We start from the raw sequence: 19,475 nt of genomic DNA on the forward strand, positions 1-19,475 counted from the left end.
ATATCAGGAAAGGGAAAATGAAATCAGGTAAATGTTAATGACCTGGAAAAATACTGAAAGAGGGGTTCAACATTTACTAAGTCAGTAAATATTTACTAAGCCCCCACTATGTGACAGGCTCTGTGCTAAGCACAGAGGATACAAATATGAATGAAGAAAGACTGTCTCTGCCCTCAGGGAATTTACAATCTAATGGGGGAAGATACACAAAAAGGCTGACAAATTAGGAGGGTTGCAGGGGCAATAGGGTCAGGTGCCCAGTGAAGGGGCATGGCAAAGTCAGAGATATCCCAGATTACTGCAGTTGGAAAAGAAATGAGATGTGTGCTGAGCTGAGCTCTTTCCTTAAAGGGAAAGTTGAAGAGTTCATGGTTCCACAGTTCAGTCACTGGGGCAAAGGATAGTGAGGAGGCTGATGGGATCTTGGAGGATGATGAGGTTTTTCCCAGCAGCTTCCTGGGGCAAACAGGAGAAGTCAGCCATCAAGAGAAATGTTAGAATGTTGTCATCATTCAGAGGACTGTCAATTTTTAGACATAGACATAGACATAGACATAGAAGATTACTTTTAGGGGATTGGTGAGATACCCTATGTGTGGCTGAAGTGGAATAGAGAAGTTGTTCATGGAAATGGAGTGGCTTGAGGAACCAGGATGTTAAAAGTGTTTCAGGCAGCATTAACGTGGGCCTTGATGTCTCCTAGGGTAGGAGTGGGGATTGGGGAAAGGAGGAATACTGGTACAAAAGCATGTTGGGACCAGTAAACATCAGCCTCTTTGACCTGGATGGGATGATACCTTGAGATGATGTGAACTTCAGAGGAATTTGCTAAGTTGCCATGCCAAAGGTCGAATATGGAAGTTGCAGCAGGTTGTAAGGTGCATTCTGCCCCTCTCCTCAGGGCCAGAGTGACTTCGAATCAGAGAAGGTGGAGCCAGATACAGTGGCCTCAATGGAGAATTATCCAGGGAAGCCAAAAGAAAAAGAATGAGAGATCCACGTGGAAACTGTTTCTGTGGCTATTCCGACTATACCTAGATAGAAAATTGATAGCTTTAAATGAAATTTCATATGGGGAGAAGATTTTAACTTTCTGAGAAATGACAGGTTTGATTTTTTAAAAGATGACATTTGATAAGAATTATAAAAAGCTAAAGTTTACTCAGAGAAATCAGGCAACTGGAAAGGATTTCTTTGGGTGAAAAGTTAAATTAAAATTTTAATTTCAATCTGTTATGACTATAACACTCACTGCTCAAAGTCTGAGAAGAAGGTAAGGAATCTTTATTCCTATTCACTTTACAAGCTGTGGCATGGAAAGGTTAATGTACAAGAAGAATTCTCTGAATTAAGGGAACTCTGAACACATGCTATTTTCCCACCAGTATTTATAGCAGATGGAAAAGAACAGCTGTGGAAGGAGTTAGACCTGGATCAAAAGCTGTCTCCAGCTGTTCTTGGGAAGTGTAGCTCATGTTGAAGGAGAGGGAGCAGACTGGCCTTCTGTCATTGCTCTCTGACACAGAGGAGTGAGTGATGCTACCCATTAGCACAGAAATGGAGGCTAGTTTCTAGATGGACCCAGACTGAAAACCTGTGTATGACCTTGGACAGTTCTGGCACTGTTTCCTCCTCCATAAATGAGGGAGTGGCTTGAATGGCCTTTCAGGCTCCTCCCAGCTCCTGATCTGTGACCCTTTGATTCTGAAGCTGCCTCTGACCATTGTCACCTCCCTTTGCAATAAACCCAGTCCTCAACTCTAGGCTGGGAAACTTGACTTCAGTTCCTGGCAAAATTCTACAAAACATTAAAGGAATGGTTTGTGGCCATTTAGAAAAGGAGTCAGTGGTCACTAAGAGCTTTCAGGCTTTCATCAGGGACGATCTTGCTAGGCAAGCCTAATTTCCTAACAATGTTTCTTAATTGGTAGGTAAGGGGAATGTTCCTAACTTGACATGTCTGGCCTTCTGCAAAGCCCTGGGCCAAGTTGACCACGTCAGCCTTGAAGATAAGATGCAGACATGGGCCAATAGTAGCTTTGTTGTTGTTTGGAGATAGAAGATGATGTACAGGGTGAGGAACAGAGAGAAGGGAAGTTTGGGTGAACTATTCTTTATTGAAAACTCAACACGAACTCCAATAACCAATATTTTGTTGTTCTGTCATTTGAGTTGTGTCCAACTCTTCATGGCCCCATTTGGAGTTTTCTTGGCAAAAACACTGGAATGGTTTGCCATTTCCTTCTCTGGTTCTTTTTATAGATGAGGAAACTGAGACAGATTTAAGTGACTTGCCCAGGGTCACAGTTGTTCAGTATCTGAGGCCATATTTGAACTCAGGAAGTTGTCTTCCTGATTCCACGCCCAGTGTACGATGCACTATGGCACCCCCTAGCTGCCCCAGCACTTTATTTAGTAGGCCCCTAAAAAGTAAAATATCTCCCATCCTATCCAACCTTCTACCCTGGACATAGTGCCCTATTATTACCCCACTGTTACTCTACTTTTCTTTGCTTGGTATTTTCCTTCCCTGGTGTTTTATAGCACCTTCGACTAGACCTTCAAAAACCACTGGGATTGTTAATCCATTCAGCCATTCATTGCTGAACCATCTTGATGGGGGAGTGAATGCAAAATCACCTAGTCCATTATAATGAGCCAGCCCAGATGAGTTCACTTTCTACATCCCATTGAGCCAACAACCCTGGCCATCTGCTCTGCCATCACACAGTACCTTCCCCACTTCTACCTTTCACTTCATGCTCTAGTTACTGAATCAAGCAACTACATTCAAGTTTCTTGAAGGTGGGGACTGACTTTTATATTCATGTCTCCAGCCCCTAACATGACATCTAGCACATAGTATGAGCTTAATATCTATAATAACTTTAGAAGTATAAAGGCTACAAACTTTAAAAATACCTTTTGAAAATTAAAATTTATGCTTTAGTTTTGTAAATTTTGAATAAAATTGTAATTTGAAGATGAAACACCCTGTCATTATTCATTGCATGTGTGAGTTTCTGAAAGACATCATGTCAGGCTGGTGGACTGGTAGAAGAGGGTCTTTTGCTTGTCACCTGATCTTTATTCATTACTTTTTCTTGTGAGGTCATGTAAAAACTATTATTAATACATTAAAACCTCATTCTTTGATCTTTTTAAAAATATTTTATTTTTCTTCAGTTACATGTAATGACATTTTTAACGTTCATTTTGAAAAATTTTGAGTTCCAAATTTCCTCTTCCTCCCTTATCTCCCCCCTCCCTGAGACAGTAAGTAATCGGATATAGGTTAGACATGTTCAGTCATGCAAAACATATTACCATATTAGCCGTGTTGTGAAAGAAGACAAAGATCCAAAGCCAAAAAAAACCCCACAAAAATACAGAAAGCAAAATACGGTATGCTTTGATCTGCATTTAGACTTTTGGATAATCTTAAGACTAGGATTACAAATACAATCCTTTCAGTCACTGAGCAGAGACTAATTAGTTTTATAAAGTTCAGAAAGCAACTGGAGCAATGTATTGCATGACAGTGGTTACGATGAGTTTTAATAAGAAACTGTTTTAAAACTTTATATCACCAAAATTTCAAATTTGAAGGTAGTCTGCAGCATTTCTTTTTATGAACTTATGAAAGCTCAAAGTTGGACTGAAATGTTTGGGACACCCTGTAGAGTTTAGTAGACAAAAAACGTTGAAGGTATTCAATCTAGATTGTCGTTGAAACTGGGGCATGAATTTATTAACATCGGTGACTGTGAGAAAGCAGAAACAAAAGCACATTTGGGCTATGGCTGGCCTACTAGGGGAACTGAAAAAGAGGAGGAACAAAGGACTTTGGAAATGACTGCTCATTTTACATCAAAAAAATGATTTAAAATAGGAGTCACTCATGCCAGGACAGGGATGATTATAAACTGTCTTTCTCACTGCTACATCTCCAATGAATATTTCTCTGATAATTACTATTGCACATGCTGACCGAAGTCTTTATAACAATCACAGAATTACAGATTCAGGCAGAATCACAGAATTTCAGGTTGGAAAGGTTCTTAATGGTGATCTAGTCCAACCCACTTTCGAAAAAGAATCCCTTGATAATCAGTGGTTGTTCAATCTTGATTTTTTATCTGTTTTGGTTTTTTTTTTTTTGCCACTATTCAATTGGAGGGATCTCCCTGCTTCCTAAAACAACTCATTCCAAGTCTAAAACACTTTTGGGAGAAGTTTTTTGTTACATTGAGTACTCCATGCCTTTTGGGAATGTCCACTCTCTGCTCCTAGCTCTGCTATTTAGGGTCAAGCAGAACAAGCATAGTCCCTCTTCTACTCAATAGTCCTCCAGATGCGTGAAGACCATGATTATGATACCACAGAACTGACACTCATATGGCATGAATTCAAAGCCCTCCACCTTCCTGGGTCACCCTCCTTTGGAATTAATCTTAACAATGCCCTTAAAACACACTGCCCAGAATCAAGCACAATAATCCAGATCTGGTCTGACCAGAACAGAGTGTAGTGAGACTATTTCTTCCTAATTTCTGGAAACTATACCTCCCTTTATGTAGCCAAAGATGGCACTGTATTTCTTGATTGTCATATCACACAAACGACTCAGATTGAGCTTTCCATATAGAAAAATCCCCCAAAAAACTTTTTGAAAATTACTGTTTGATCATGCCCAAATTCAAAGAACTAACATTTTGTTGTTGTTCAGTTGTTTCAGTTATGTCTGATTCTTCATGACCCCATATGGGATTCTCTTGGCAAAGATACTGGAGTGGTTTGCCATTTCCTTCTCCAGTTCATTTTGCAGATGAGGAAACTGAGTCAAACTGGCTTAAGTTACTTGCCCAGGGTCACACAGCTAGTGTATGAAGAAGGATTTGAACTCAGGTCTTCCTGACTCCAATAGTTTAGACACTGGGATCCAGATCTTAGATGCTGACTGTTTGAGTATGTTAGTTATCCCTCCCAAATCTATCAACTGCAAATTTGATAATTGTACTACATCTGTGTTCATCATCGATAAAAGCATGAATTCCTGAAGCACACCACTATATGCCTTCTAATTTTACATACTTATTGACTATTCTTTGGAACCAACCATTCAACCTGTTATGGAACATTATAATTTTACTCTTTTCTGATCTACAAAAATAGCTTCAGACTTGATCAAATGGTTTGCTAAAGCTGAAGTAAACCTTACCTATAGCACTCCTCTGATCTATCAGTTTAGTAAAGGCAGAGGAGGGGAGGGAGAAGCAAATAATATCAGTATAGTTAACTGTTAACATATTGCTTTTGTCACCTTTTTTCTCTGCATCTATTCCTCTTTCCTATCCAGAGAAATATTCAATTTAACAAAAATGAAGGGGGAAAATAGTTAAGCATAACTAATCAAGACACCAAACAACTCTGATAGTATATGCTGAAAATATCAAAAATAATATCTCTAATTTCTTCTTTATTGTTTCTACAATGTGACTGACTTTATGCTGTATTACTATTATAACTGGGTCTCTATCCACCTGGCTTGACTTGAGCTTAAGTATCCATCCAGCTTAGTTTAAATGTTATCATCTCTCCTGCTGGCATCTCTTAGGATATCTCATGGATATGTTTGTTTAGCCCCATAAAATGACTATTCCAAAAGATATGTTATCTGGCCTTTCCTGTTTTTGTGTAGTTAAAGGAGCTTCATTCTCTTCCAAGGAGACCGCAAATCTGTCAGTTGTGATTCCTTAGCAAGGACTACAAGATACAGATGGGTTCCATAAATAATTAACATTCCTTAACTGTTATAGGGGCATGATTAACCTTACCTGAATGGCAGCCCATCTTTCTTAGTATAATCAATCATAATGTTGCTGTCCCAGCCTATCACTTGTTTCCATGCCTACCAAGATCCCTTTTTTTGTATGTTAATAAAGAGGGTCTTCTTCTTCTCTGGCAGTCACTGGCTTTGCTGAGGTGGCCAGTGTGACCTGTTTTGTTAACAGTTATACATATTACTGTTCATAAACTGATCTTCAAGGATCTCTACCTCAGTCTACCTTTATTAAATTTATTCAAGATAATTCAATGTTACACATTGATATTAATTTCTATAGGTGTAGTATTAGATAACTGCATTCATGCAACACAATTTGTTTAGCCATCCCTCAACCACTGGGCATTTTTTGTTGTTGCTCAGTCATGGCCAATCCTTCATGACCCCATTTGGGGTTTTCTTGATAAAGATACTGGAGTGGTTTGTCATTTCTTTCTCCAGTGGATCCATCTTATCAGGCAATCAGGTTAAATGGCTTGCCCAGGTTAACATAGCTAGGAAATGTCAGGTCTTCCTGACTCAGGCCCAATGCTCTATCCAAAGAGCCACCAGCAGCCTCTTAATGGGCATTTACTTTGTCCTACTGTTCTAAATGAAGGTATTAAAAAAAGGTTCATTCCACTACGAATTCTCTGCTGTTAAATAAGCTATCCCTTCATGTTAAAGCTTTCCCTTTCAAAAGGTTTCACTTAAGGATGAGTTTTCTGAGAAGTTATGTACTTTCTGATAGATAATAAGTTACGCATGCTGGCTAAAGACATTCCCAAATTTATCAGTCAAAGGATTTCTCTCCAGTATGAAGTCTCTGATGATAAATGAAGTGTGTACTCTCATTGAAGGCTTTTTCATATACATTGCATGCAAGAGGTTTCTCTCTAGTATGAGTTCTTTGATGTCTAATAAGATTTGCCCTTCGGCTGAAGTTTTTCCCACATTCATCGCATCCAAATGTTTTCTCTCCAGCGTGAGTTCTCTGATGTCTAATAAGCTTTCCCTTCTCACTGAATGCTTTCCCACATTCATTACATGTAAATGATTTCACTCCAGTATGAGTTCTCTGATGTCTATTAAGGCATCCCCGTTCTCTGAAAGCTTTTCCACATTCATCACATGTGAAGGGTTTCAGTCCAGTATGAGTTCTTTGATGTCTATTAAGGCATCCTCTCTCCTGGAAGGCTTTTCCACAGTCATTACATTCAAAGGGTTTCAATCCAGTATGAGTTCTCTGATGTCTATTAAGGCATCCTCTCTCCTGGAAGGCTTTCCCACATTCATTACATTCAAAGGGTTTCACTCCAGTATGAGTTCTCTGATGGCTAATAAGAGTCTCTAGTTTACTGAAGGTTTTGCCACATTCATTACATTCAAAGGGTTTCACTCCACTATGAATCCTCTGATGTCTCTTAAGGCATCCCTTCTCTTGGAAGGCTTTCCCACATTCATTACATTCAAAGGGTTTCACCCCAGTATGAGCTCGCTGATGTCTACTAAGGCTCCCCATCTGGATAAAGCCCTTCCCACATTCATTACATTCAAAGGGTTTCACTCCACTGTGATTTCTCTGATGATAAATGAGATGTGTCCTCCGACTAAAGGCTCTTCCACATTCATTGCAGGCAAAGGGTTTCTCTCCAGTATGGGTTCTCTGGTGACTAATAAGGTTTCCCCTTTGGCTGAAGCCTTTTCCACATACATCACATTCAAAAGGTTTGACTCCAGTATGAGTTCTCTGATGTCGAATAAGATGTCCCCTCTTATTGAAAGTTTTCCAACATTCATTACATTCAAAGGGTTTCATGCCAATATGAGTCTTCTGATGATAAATAAGGTATGCCTTTTGGCTGAAGGTTCTTCCACATTCATTACATTCAAAGAGTCTGTCTCTAGTATGAATCCTTTTAAATTTGGTCAAGCTCCCCCTGTGGTTGAAGGTTTTCCCATATTGATTACATCCGTAATGTTTCTCTCCAATACAAATTTTCTGAAGTTCATTAATACTTGACCTTCTGCCAACAGCTTTTTCACATTCATTGTATGCATGTGGCTTTTCTCCAGCTTGTTCTCTATGAAATTTAACTAGATCTGAGTGGTAACTAAAGGGCTTTCCATATGTGCTGTACTTAGAAAGATTCTTTCCCAAGGAAAAAGTATTACATGTAATTAGGTCTGAAAAATCCTTGAAGTTCTGTCCAAGTGTCTTATATTTAGGGAGACTTTCTTCCATACTGCCTCTCCATAGTGCAAGAAAAAGTGATTCCAAACTAAAACATCTCCCAACAGAAGCTGTTCTAGGAGTGACTACTACTTGTTGGGAATTTCCTTCCTGATTGCCAGTCTGGTTCTCTGTGTTACATTCCCCAATTTGTCTCATTTTGGGATGCCAGGGGCTGTCATTTGGCAGACTTTTCTTTGCTGATGGTCCCATGCAAATGCCCTGAATTACATTTGAGTCCTTGGTTTCAAACATGGTCTGCCAACTAAGAGAATCTGAAAGAAATGAAAAAAAAAAGCCACTCATTATTTTTGGCTGAATTGAAAAGAACCTTCATTATACCTTCAGCTTCTAGTTAATGTCTCTTACACAAAGAGCAAGATGCTAATTTGGGCCCTGTAGAACTAGTATTATCTAAGGGGAAGTGAAGTCAAAGACAAATATTATAAAGGCTAACTTTTCATTTTATTTATATAATTTCCCTCATATTAAAAATGTACCATATAAACCTCGACTTTATAAAGTATTTTTAGCATAAATGAATGTTATACATGGTCAAAGACTTTTTCTGCATGGGATTAGAGGCATTCTTGTTTTTAATATGATTAATTACATTAAGTTCCTAATATTGAGTCATTTTTATATTCCTGTTATAAATCCCAGTTGTTTATAATGAATAATTTTTTGCATATGTTCTGTAGCATTTTTCCTACAATTTATTTAAACATTTTGTATTAATATTCAGTAGTAACTCATAGGAATAAAGCATGGATATGATTTCCTGTAATGTTATTTGGCATAGTTCTATAAATGTTAAAGTTAAGACAAGATAAAGAAAGTAAAAACATAAACACTGACAAAGAGGAGAGTAAAATACTCCTTTTCATGCATAATGATGGTTTCAATGAAACTCATCAAACCATTAGAAAAATTTTTAATTTACAGGGATTCTTTTGGAGGAATAAATATTGAAACTCTCATGAGAGGTGATGGGGGAAAAATGTAAGGATATACATAAAACCATTCTGTCTTTGACCTTCCCGGGTTATATGCCTATCAGAGAGACTTCTGGCTCAAAGTGTTAAGGCACTTTAGTCTCTTTCTGGATTAATGCAGGGACAAGGTATGATCTCGGTGGAACTGTGAATTGAACCAACAACAATTTGGAATCATGCCCAGAAATCCATTAAGACATCCACTCCTTTGGACTTAGAATTCCACTGTGAGGCACATGCTACAAGGACATCAAAGACAGGAGGAAAGCATGCACAAACACCAGAATATTAGCAATGTTACTTTTTATGTGAACAAAGAACTACAAACAAAGCAGAAGAGCAGAGGTAGTAGTAGCATCCAGATTCCAGAGGGTCACAGGAGTAAATAGAGCTCAGCCACTCAGCCTGGAGTACAAACACAGATTCTCAATCCAGTCACTGAGGCTACAGGTGTGAGTAAAGAGAAGAAAGTACCTAACACACTAAAGAAACACCATGGATTATCTAGAAGAAAGTAACTCTACAAGTTCAAATTAAAGAAAGTTAAAGTTAAAGAAAAGAATGGTCTGGGCACAAGGACTGGAAGAGAATCTGGAAGAAATTCAATAAGAAGTAAAAAATAAAAGAACAAATTGGACAGAGAATAAAATGCTCAGAAGGTAGAAAACCAGGAATGATAAGAACTCCATAACTCCATAAGATAATGGGAAAAATAAGAACAAAGTCAAAAGATTGAAAAAACAGAAATAAATGTAAGGCAACTACTGCTAAACACAAGGAACCCAGAAAACAGATTGAGGAGAGAAAATTTAAGACTCATTAAATTTCCCCAAAACATTTTAGCACCATATTCCATTAAATCACAAAAGAAAACTCCCCAGATCTATTAGAACCAGTGGACAAAGTTAAATAGAAAGCATCTACCAGTCACCTCCTGGGGAAAAGAACCCAAATCAGGTTCTTCCTTAAAGAAAAAGAAAAACACAAAACTGTCACAGCCCAAACCCATAATATCTATATCAAAAAACAAACACACAAACAAACAAAAAACCCACAAGCATCCAGAAAGAGTTTAGGATCACACAGACTATGCTACAACTACTACAGAGGAGAGAAGTTCTTAGTATTCCAAAAGGCAAAATGATTAAGGCTTATAGCAAAGAATAACTTACCCCGTAAAAGTGAGTACTCTACATCACACAAAATGGATACTTGAGTCAGATAACCAATTAGAAAGCTATTGCAATAGGGTAGGCTTGGCTGGTAGTCATGTGAGTGGAATGAATATGTGAGGGAGGAGACAATGGGAGACTGAAGAGACAATGGAGAAGTACTGAAAAGACACAGCCAGGAGTGGGGTTTAGTAGCACCAGATTGTAAACTACACCACAAAGCTGTAATCATCAACACAGTCTGATACTGGTAAAAATAAATAAAATAGAAAAGTTGATCAATGAAACAAAATAAGAAAAAAGATGCCAGAGCAACCGAACATAATAGTAACCCAATGACAACAACTTCAGGTGAAACATAGCATTCTTCAAGGAACTGCTGGAAAAGCAGAAAGTAGTCATGGAGAAACTGGGCTTAGACCAACATCTCACACCATATACCACAACAAATTCCAGAAAAAGACATGATGTAAATAAAAAAGTCATGCAATGAACACATTAGATAATTGGGGACAAGATACACCATATGGATAGGGGAAGAGTTCTTGATCAAACAAAGGATAAGTAGAGAAGATCTCAGGAGACAAAATTGACTTTTGATTCTGAAGATTGAAAAGGTTTCACTCACCATGACAAAGGCCAGGGGGACCTCCTCCCTTGAGTTGCCATGGTGCTTCCCCTCTCTCCAACAGAGAGATCACATGCACTTTAGAAACAGGAAGCCCTACATATAGGTATAGAAATGATAAAGTGCTAGGAACAGAAAACATGCAGAGAATTAAATTCTATTTAGGGTAAAGCTAAGATACAATCTTTGGAGTATATTCTATTTCATATTCCAGGGATTACAGGCCACTGTTATGGGCTCAAGATGTCTATTTGTTCTATTTGCTTCCACAGATACAGAATAATGGTCAGGTTCTCTATCAGCGATTTTTAACCTGGGATCAATGAACCTGGCTGGGTTTTTTTTTTAGTTGCTGTTGTTTTTAATATTGTGATAACTGCATTTCAATAGAATTAATTTCTTTTGTAATGCTAAGTATCTTTATTCACTTAAAAACACTATTCTAGACCAGTAGTGTCAAACTCAGAAAGAGGGGCCACCAAAGCATACATGAGGATCCCCGAGGATTACATGTTGACCTAGAAAGTAACATGTTTATATTTTTTAAATTAACATATCAACACATAAAAATCAGATAGGGACTACATTTAAATCTGGTTCAAGCCATACTTAGTAGTGTTGTGGACCATGTACTTGACATTTCTGGCCTAGAGGACTTCTCCCAGCTCAGCTCACGCTTCATATGGCTCCATCTCCTTAGCAGATGCCTCACCCCATGAACTGCTACTCTCCCTCCCTCATCTTCCCACTTCCTACTCCCTGACTTCCAGCTCCCCCTTATATGTTATCTTCCTCTATTACAATGTAAGCTCTTTGAGAGCATGGGCCATTTTGTTTTCTTGTATCAGCAGTACTTTGCACATAGTAGTACCTGACCCATAACAGGCACTTAACAAATACCGTCCGCAGAGAATCCCTCTTCCACCACTGTGGGGAACACCTTTGGTGAGCTTACATGGAGGAGTGGCAGAGTCACAGGGTAGCCGTGCTTACCGAGGGAGACTAGGTTCTCATAGGTCTCCAACATCACGTCCCTGTACAGGGCCCTCTGGGCAGGATCCAGGCATCTCCACTCCTCCCAGGTGAAGTCCACAGCCACATCCCTGAACGTCACTGATGCCTGAATCAAACACATTCCTGTTTAACCAGGGACCACTCCTCCAAGTATCTCCTGACAACTTAGTTACTATGTGCCTCACTTTGTCCCAGACTCAATGACTCCAACAGTTTTCCTTGATTGCTCAAGTTCATCCTGAAAACTTCCTTCCCATAAAAGAACCTCCAGAAAATCACGCACTTTGCCCTTGAATTCCCAAACCACAGCAGAAAAGGAGCATTTGTGGAACAATCAGATCATTACCTCTGAGATGGTCCCTCTGACTGCTCTTGGCAGCTTCTGCCTCACCTTCTCCAAATCAGCTTCTCCATGGTTTCCACACATAGCTCGTTGTTGTGTCCTCTGTGCCACCCTGAAAGTCTAGTCCCCCTTCCTCAAGACAATCTTAAAATACTCTAAAATAGTCTCATTCCCCCTTAAAATTCTCTTCTCTAACCTCAGTATCCCCAGGTCCTTCAATGGATTCTTCCTCTTCCCACTATTAGTTGAGAAAGTTACACTAGCACCAGCATATCAATAAGACAAGAAAAAGGAATTAAAGGCAAAAAGGAGACAAAACTATCCTCATGTTAGAGGATTTGCTATGGGTAGAATGTGAATTCTTAACCAGAAGCAATTAAAAAAGATAAAAATGATATCGGGTTGAAAACCTTTTGCACCAAAAAATTAATATATCCAGAGTAATAAATTTCTCAGGTAAGGGTTTGATGTCCAAGATATACAGACAACTAACAGAAACATGTAAGATCAAAATGCTAGACAGATGACCTAGAAAATCCTAGGGAGTCAGCAAAGAAACTGAGACAACTGATAACTTCAGCAATGTTGCAGGCTACAAAATAAACCTATAAAAACCAATAGAATTTCCATACGATGACAACAAATCTAAGGAAGCCACAATAGAAAGGGAAATCCCATTCAAAATGCATAAAATATCTGAAGATTAAGCTATCAAAACACAATGAACCCTTGCATAGATCTAATGCCAAAGTGTCCCTTCAAAATAAAGGATGTGAGTCATTCTTTGTGAGCAATGTGGTGCCAGCCTGTAATCCCTGTATGAACAGGGGCCCTGCACTGGGGGAGACAGGGAGACCCAGGCTCTAAAAATGAAGGAAGGACAGCAAATAGCTGTAAAAATATGCAACATTACATGAATAACCTTTATCAGACTGCTGCCTCCTGGGGAGGGAGAAGAAAAAATTTGAAACTCAAAATCTTATAAGAAGTGAATGCTGAAAACTGTATGTAATTGGAAAAAATAAAATGCTGTTTACAAAAGAAAAAAAGGAAATATGTAGTGTTTCTATCTGGCCAGTGGCTATCTAATAAAAATGACAATACTACCTAAGTAAATAATTTTTACTTTTAATGACACAGCAAACTACCAAAGGGATACTCTATAGAACCTGATAAAATAATAAAAACTCATTTGGAGAAATAAAAAATCTGGACTATCAAAGGAAATAATGAAGAAATAAGATAGGAATTAAGGAGAGCAACATTCCTAGAACTAAAACTACATTATAAAATGGCACCCATCAAGAGCATTTGTACTGATTTTTTTAAATAGAGAAATAATGGAATTCAATAACCTATGACAAACTGAAAAATAAGTTACTTAGAAAACAATTCTCTATTTGATAACTGCTGGGAAAACTAGAAAACAGTCTGGGAGAAGTTAGGCTTAGACCAACATCTTAAAAATATTGGAAAATAAAATCAAAATGGATATGCAACCCAAAGATATTCATTTTTAAAAAGGGAAGCAGACCATATATTTCTTACAGCTATGGGTAGAATGTGAATTCTTAACCAGATAAAGGATAGAACAATTAAAAATGACAACTGATGAGGTTGAAAAGTTTTTGCACCAAAAAATTAATGTATCCAGGATAATAAATTTCTCAAGTTAAGAGTTTGATGTCCAAGATATACAGAAAACTAAAAGAAACATATAAGTTCCCCAATATATAAGTGATCAAAGAATATGAATAAACAATTCTCAAAATAAGAATTAAAAACTATTAATGAATCGCTAATTAATTTGTGGAATAAGGGAATGGGACCACAATGGGGTCCCTCTGAGTTGAGTTGGAGGAAGGTGTGCCACGTTCTCTGGATACTTGCTGGGAAAGACCATGATAGCACAAAGTGGGGAGTATGCTTCAATCACCCTTTAATAAGGCACTGAAAGTACAGATAGCATGGGGACAGGGATGGGTTGGTGGGAGGAGACAGTCAGCATGAGGAAGAGAATGGCAAAGGGGAGAGGCACAGTCACAAGACTGTGCCGTGGAGCTGGGAGCACTGGGCAGCATGGACTGTAGGAGGTGAAAGAGGGCTGGGGGAAGAAGCAGAAGTTTGAGGAGGAGAAGGGTCTCATTTTCACAGGGCTTTGGTAGAAAACAGACCAACTCTAATCCATGCCACCTCGGGGCTACTTCATTGACATGCCCACATTATCTCTGGTTGCTCTGCTTCTCTCACTGCTGAGGGCTGGAGTTTAGATGATGCTTACAAACCACAGACAGTTAGCCAGAGTGAGAGGCCCTGACAAGAAGCCCTGGTTCCTCTGATTTATCACATTGTCTTGGGAGGTGGCTTTTATAGTTCATGTATGAGACAGTTTGCAAGTAACTTCTGCGCCCTTTATCTGTGGGGCAGTCTATATATGACTTCCAGAATCTTCTTTGCAATCTTACTTCCTGCTGTTGTTACATTATTCTGGCTATTTATAAACTTACTATACTAGGGGTGGGGAGGGCCAGGGAAATGGAAGGGGAACCAGAACAAGATAAAATGTCAATACAATTAACAGCCATATAAAAGAATGTTCCAAATAACTAATAATAAAAATGCAAATCAAAACAACCTTGAGGCATCATATCCAGCAAACTGGTAAAGAAGACAGATAGGAATGATAGATGTTACAGGTGATTGTGAAATTAAGTCTCAATAATGCATCCTCAGTGTTCCTGTGAATGAGTGAAACCATTCTGGATGATGCAAATGAAGGGACTAAAATGTCCATACCCTTTGTTCCAAAGACTCTGCTGCTAAGGATCATCCCCAAGGAGGTTAAGGACAAAAAGAAAGCTTCAAAGAAGTACAAAAGACTTCCATGAACTGATGCAGAGGTAAATGGAAAGGATATAAACCACAAAACTGTGATAACGAAGGTTGTAAGGAATATGGAATGTTGCAAAGAATGTCAGAATTTTAAAAAATATTTATCATTTTTGCTAATTTTTTTTCTCATCTTTGTTTATTCTTTTAAAACAATTCTTTGTTATACACTATGGCTCTCTGTGGGGGTAGGGAAGCAAGAAGGGATACAGGAGGAAATCTACACTATGTAAAAACAAAAAATACCCATAAAAATCTCTTTAAAAACCATTTGGAGCGGAAATTTGAGATCATCTAGTCCAACTTCTTAGGCCAGAGCCACACACTGAACTTTCCCCATTAATTAACTTGTTAGAACAACCACACACACACACAAAATGTTCTTATCCAACTCTGCATTCATCCTAAAATCTGTCTGTTGATAGATATTATGAAGAAGATATTCAACTCTAATCTTCTACAGACTTTATACCATCACTGAGAACAGCCAGAGCCTTCCTGGAAAATAATTGATACCTAGGATATAGATGGGAAGGGGATCAATTTACACTAATGAAAAGAAGGGAAAGAATCTACTTATACACTAAGGAATACTATGGTATGAAATGATGGAAGATAGTAAACTTGAACTCACCTGAACCTGGGCAGAGCAGAAATCAGAAGTCATTCCCTCTTCCTCCTCCTCCATACTCTTGGCTTGAGGAAGATGAGCTGCAGGGAGGACAGGCAGTCCTGGGGGAGGAGAGGCAGTCCTGGGGGAGGCAGATCAGCCCTGCCTGTGGCTTTTTCACAGAGCCCTCAGGAGCCCACCAGAGGGCCTCACCCACAAGCCCTGCATCACTGTCAAGCCCCATGTTCAAAGTGACCCCACCTCCCACAACTTTCCCAGTCCCTCATCCTGAGCTGCCAGCAACTACTGAAAGTTCATTCTACCCTCCTCTGTAACCCTATTCTACTTCCCATCCTTTCACTCCACATGGGCAAGGTGAGAAGTTTAATGACAGTTCAATGAGCCATAAGTTCTAGTGATACAGAGCCAGCTAATGATGTCTACTTGGTGGATCAGAGGAGAGACAGAGACAAAGGTTAGGGTCAGGTGCTATATTTGTTCCTTCCCTTCTATTGCTCAGAAATCGCTCTGTGGTATTTGTTTCTCTGTCTCCCATCAACACTGCCACAATTCTCACCTCTGTTCTCAAACATGAGAGACAAGTCCTCCATGGTCAGCTCCTTCCTTGCAGTTTTCTCCCTGCTCTAACTTCACTCCAGTCTTCTCTACCCAGCCAGCTTGGAATTGTTGCACCACCAGCAGTACCAGGATTAGTTCTTTCACCTCAGGTCTCAGGGCTGGTGCCTTCTCTTGGATTGTGGTCTTTGTCTTGGGGTAGCTGGGCCTGGGCACCTAAAAGCAAGATCCCTTTAATTGGAACTTTCAACCCTGAGATCCCTATCCTCCACTGAACACTATACCTGGGGCTAGTCCTCTTGAGAATCATTGGGAAGAACTAATGCTAGAGAAATGATGGAGGGCAAAAGAGGAGCTGGGAACCAATGACAAGGACCAAGGGGAACTCAGGACTCATCCTGGACATAAACTTCACTGATTCAGGAACTTTTCAAGAAAGCAAACACCAAGACAATACAGCCTTTGGGCCTTACAGAAAAGTAGGAAGAACAGCTCCCAGGTGTTAAATTTCACACATCAATGGGGGGAAGTGAAGGCAGCCCCTCAGGCTTCCCAGATTCATTATTATCCAGATCTCCAGAGGATCTTCCAAACCCTCCTCAGCCTTCTCAAGGCCTCCCTTCCCCCTCCTTTCTCATCTGAGAACCTTAATTTATATTTTACTAACAAAACTGAGGCCCTTTGCTGTGAACCCCTTCCCCTCCCCTCCTCCCATCTCACAGCACCCAGATGCCTCCTAACACTATCGCCCCCTTCAGCCCTGTCTCACCCCTTTCTCCCTGTCAAGGCCAACTCCTCTACATGCCCAAGCAACCCAGATCCCTTTCCATCCCTTCTCTTCCAGCAGACTGCCCCCCTGTCATACCCACTGTCACTTGTCTTCAACCCTTTTCTATCTACTGGCTGCTTCCCTACTGCTTACAAACATGCTCTTGTCTCCCCCATCCTCAAAACTCTTCTTGATCCACCAATCCCTGCTAACTATCATCTTCTGTCTCCCCTCCCTTTCATGGTGAAACTTTCTGAAGAGACCACAGGTGCCTCCACTTCCTTTCCTCTCAACATCTTAACTCTTTACAGTCTGGCTTCCAACCTCATCATTCCATAGAAACTCTCTAAAGTCAAGATGATCTCTCAATGGCAAGATCTAGTGGCCTTTTCTCAGTCTCCTCTTCCAGACTTCCTTCCTTGCAAAGCATGGCTTACAGCTAACTTTAATTTGAGTGAGAGGGGTTGTGCAAGGTCACCAACCTTACTTTCTTCTCCTAAGCCATCTTGGTCTAGTGGTCTGATATTTATCAGGGCAACTGGAGATGGCCCATAATGCAATGTGAGACCGTGGCCCTTTCAGGCTAAGGTCTTATCACATTCTCACTTTGAGTGAGATACAACCATTCAATGAACAGGCTTCTTTAAGTAGTTGTTACTCAAGGGATGAAGTCCCACTGCTATATTTTCAGTGTGATTCAGAAATCAGCCAAGGCTACAAAAGAGGGCTTGTTTTATGATTTTATTGACCAGAATAGTAATGAAGTAGACTAGATTAGAAAGTAATGAAGAAAATGTTAGTAATACAAATTCAATTTAACAGCATGTATGTCCGGCAGCCAGATGTTAAACATCTATCAGAACATATGAATGTGATGGAAAACTATGGTGCTATAAGAAATGATGAATGGGAAGACTAACATGAACTGATACAGTGACCATAAGCAGAACCACAATGCTGCAATATCGTTGTTACTTTGTATAAACAATTGTGAAAGACTTAGCTACTCTGACACAGTTACAAAGCCCTCATGATGAAAAATGTTATCCCCTCCAGAAAACTCCTAGACTCAGAATGCAGACCGAATCATATTTTTTCCTTTATTTTTCTTGCTTTTTTCTAAACATGGAAATAAGTTTTGCATGAGTTCATATTTATGATGGACATTATGTTTCTTAGAACCTCAATGGGTGGGATAAGGGAGAGAATCTGTAACTGGAAAAAAACCTCTCCCAGCACTCCCATCGGGAGAGTAGCCTGAATGCAGACCCTCCTCACCTCATGTGAGGGCTCTGCCGGGCTCAAGCCGTCACTCTTACGCTCAAGAACCTCCATGGGCTCCCTACTGCCTCCAGGACCAAACATCTTTTCCAAGCTTCTTCTCTACCCCCTACACTAGGGCACTGGAATCGGGCTGTGCTCCATGCCTCCTACAGGAAGCCCTTCCTGATTCCTCCTAATGGGGATTTGCAGGTGGCTAAGTCTGCCTTTGCCCAGAGCTTAGCCCAGGGCCTGGCACACAGTACGCGCTTAATAAAGGCTTGATGACTGAAAGCCCCCTAGGTACAAACTTACAGAAACTTCTCCCCAGTTCGGGCCCACGAGCAGGACGCCCCCCCCACCTTCTGTCAATTACTGACACGCCCCAAGCACCCTCCCTTCGCTGATCGCGCCTGCGCACTCCCTGCCCTGAATACAGTCCAGACTCAGAGTAAAAAGGCGGGGTTTGGGGGAAGGGGGCCGGGCCCAGACACCACGCCTGCGTACTCACTCACCCCGAGGGCTCAGGGGCGTGGAGACGCACCCCGCAAGGAAGGGTACTCCGGAGACGCCTGCGAACGCTCCCACTCCATGCTGCTGGCTTCGAGCTGGAGACACGCACGAGGCAGGCACAAGTGGAGGAAGTCGTGCCTCACGAGACGACTCGCATCGCACAGCGCGTTGTGCGCCTGTCCTCCTTGAATGGCTCGGGAGCGAAGAGCCCCAGACCCCCCAGGAGCCTCCCGAGCTATTCTGGGAAATGGAGTCCTGGCGGCGTCCCCGGTGGCCTGGACTGCGCCGCTCGAACTACGCCCAGGACTACATCTCCCATCTGGCTCTACGGTCTCCCTTTCCTTGCCGGAGCGGCTGCGTGTGCGCCTGCGCACAAGGCCAGGCCGGCCCGTCTCGATCATTGGTGGTGCAAGCTCCTGTCAGTGGGTGATAGGGCTCTTTGCTTCTTGGCCTTGGGTCCCTCTCCATTTATGGATCCGGGCTCCTGGAGGAGCTTCTTGAATTTGGTCCAGGGGCCGGGGCAGCCTCGCCCGCCGCAGAGCCGGAAGTCCCCGCTCAGGGTGGGCAGAGCCCCCTGGCCCAACGCGCCCCCCTCCCCCCCGGGCATCCCTGGGCCAAGGTGCCCCGGGACGACCGAGCTGCATTGGAA

General features: G+C 40.9%; 1 protein-coding gene across 1 annotated transcript; it reads right to left on the reverse strand.

The window, feature by feature from the left end:
• Nucleotides 1–2,097: 2,097 nt before the first annotated feature.
• On the reverse strand, nucleotides 2,098–18,932 carry LOC140525312 (uncharacterized). Its single transcript, XM_072640578.1, is given in 7 exon segments — nucleotides 2,098–6,620; nucleotides 6,622–8,332; nucleotides 10,853–10,948; nucleotides 11,846–11,972; nucleotides 15,733–15,830; nucleotides 16,286–16,500; nucleotides 18,829–18,932. Coding segments are annotated over 6 exon segments (2,103 nt in total). The 5' UTR covers nucleotides 16,320–16,500; nucleotides 18,829–18,932; the 3' UTR covers nucleotides 2,098–6,583.
• Nucleotides 18,933–19,475: the final 543 nt, after the last annotated feature.

Source organism: Notamacropus eugenii, chromosome 2, assembly GCF_028372415.1.
Source record: "Notamacropus eugenii isolate mMacEug1 chromosome 2, mMacEug1.pri_v2, whole genome shotgun sequence".
Classification (NCBI taxonomy): domain Eukaryota; kingdom Metazoa; phylum Chordata; class Mammalia; order Diprotodontia; family Macropodidae; genus Notamacropus; species Notamacropus eugenii.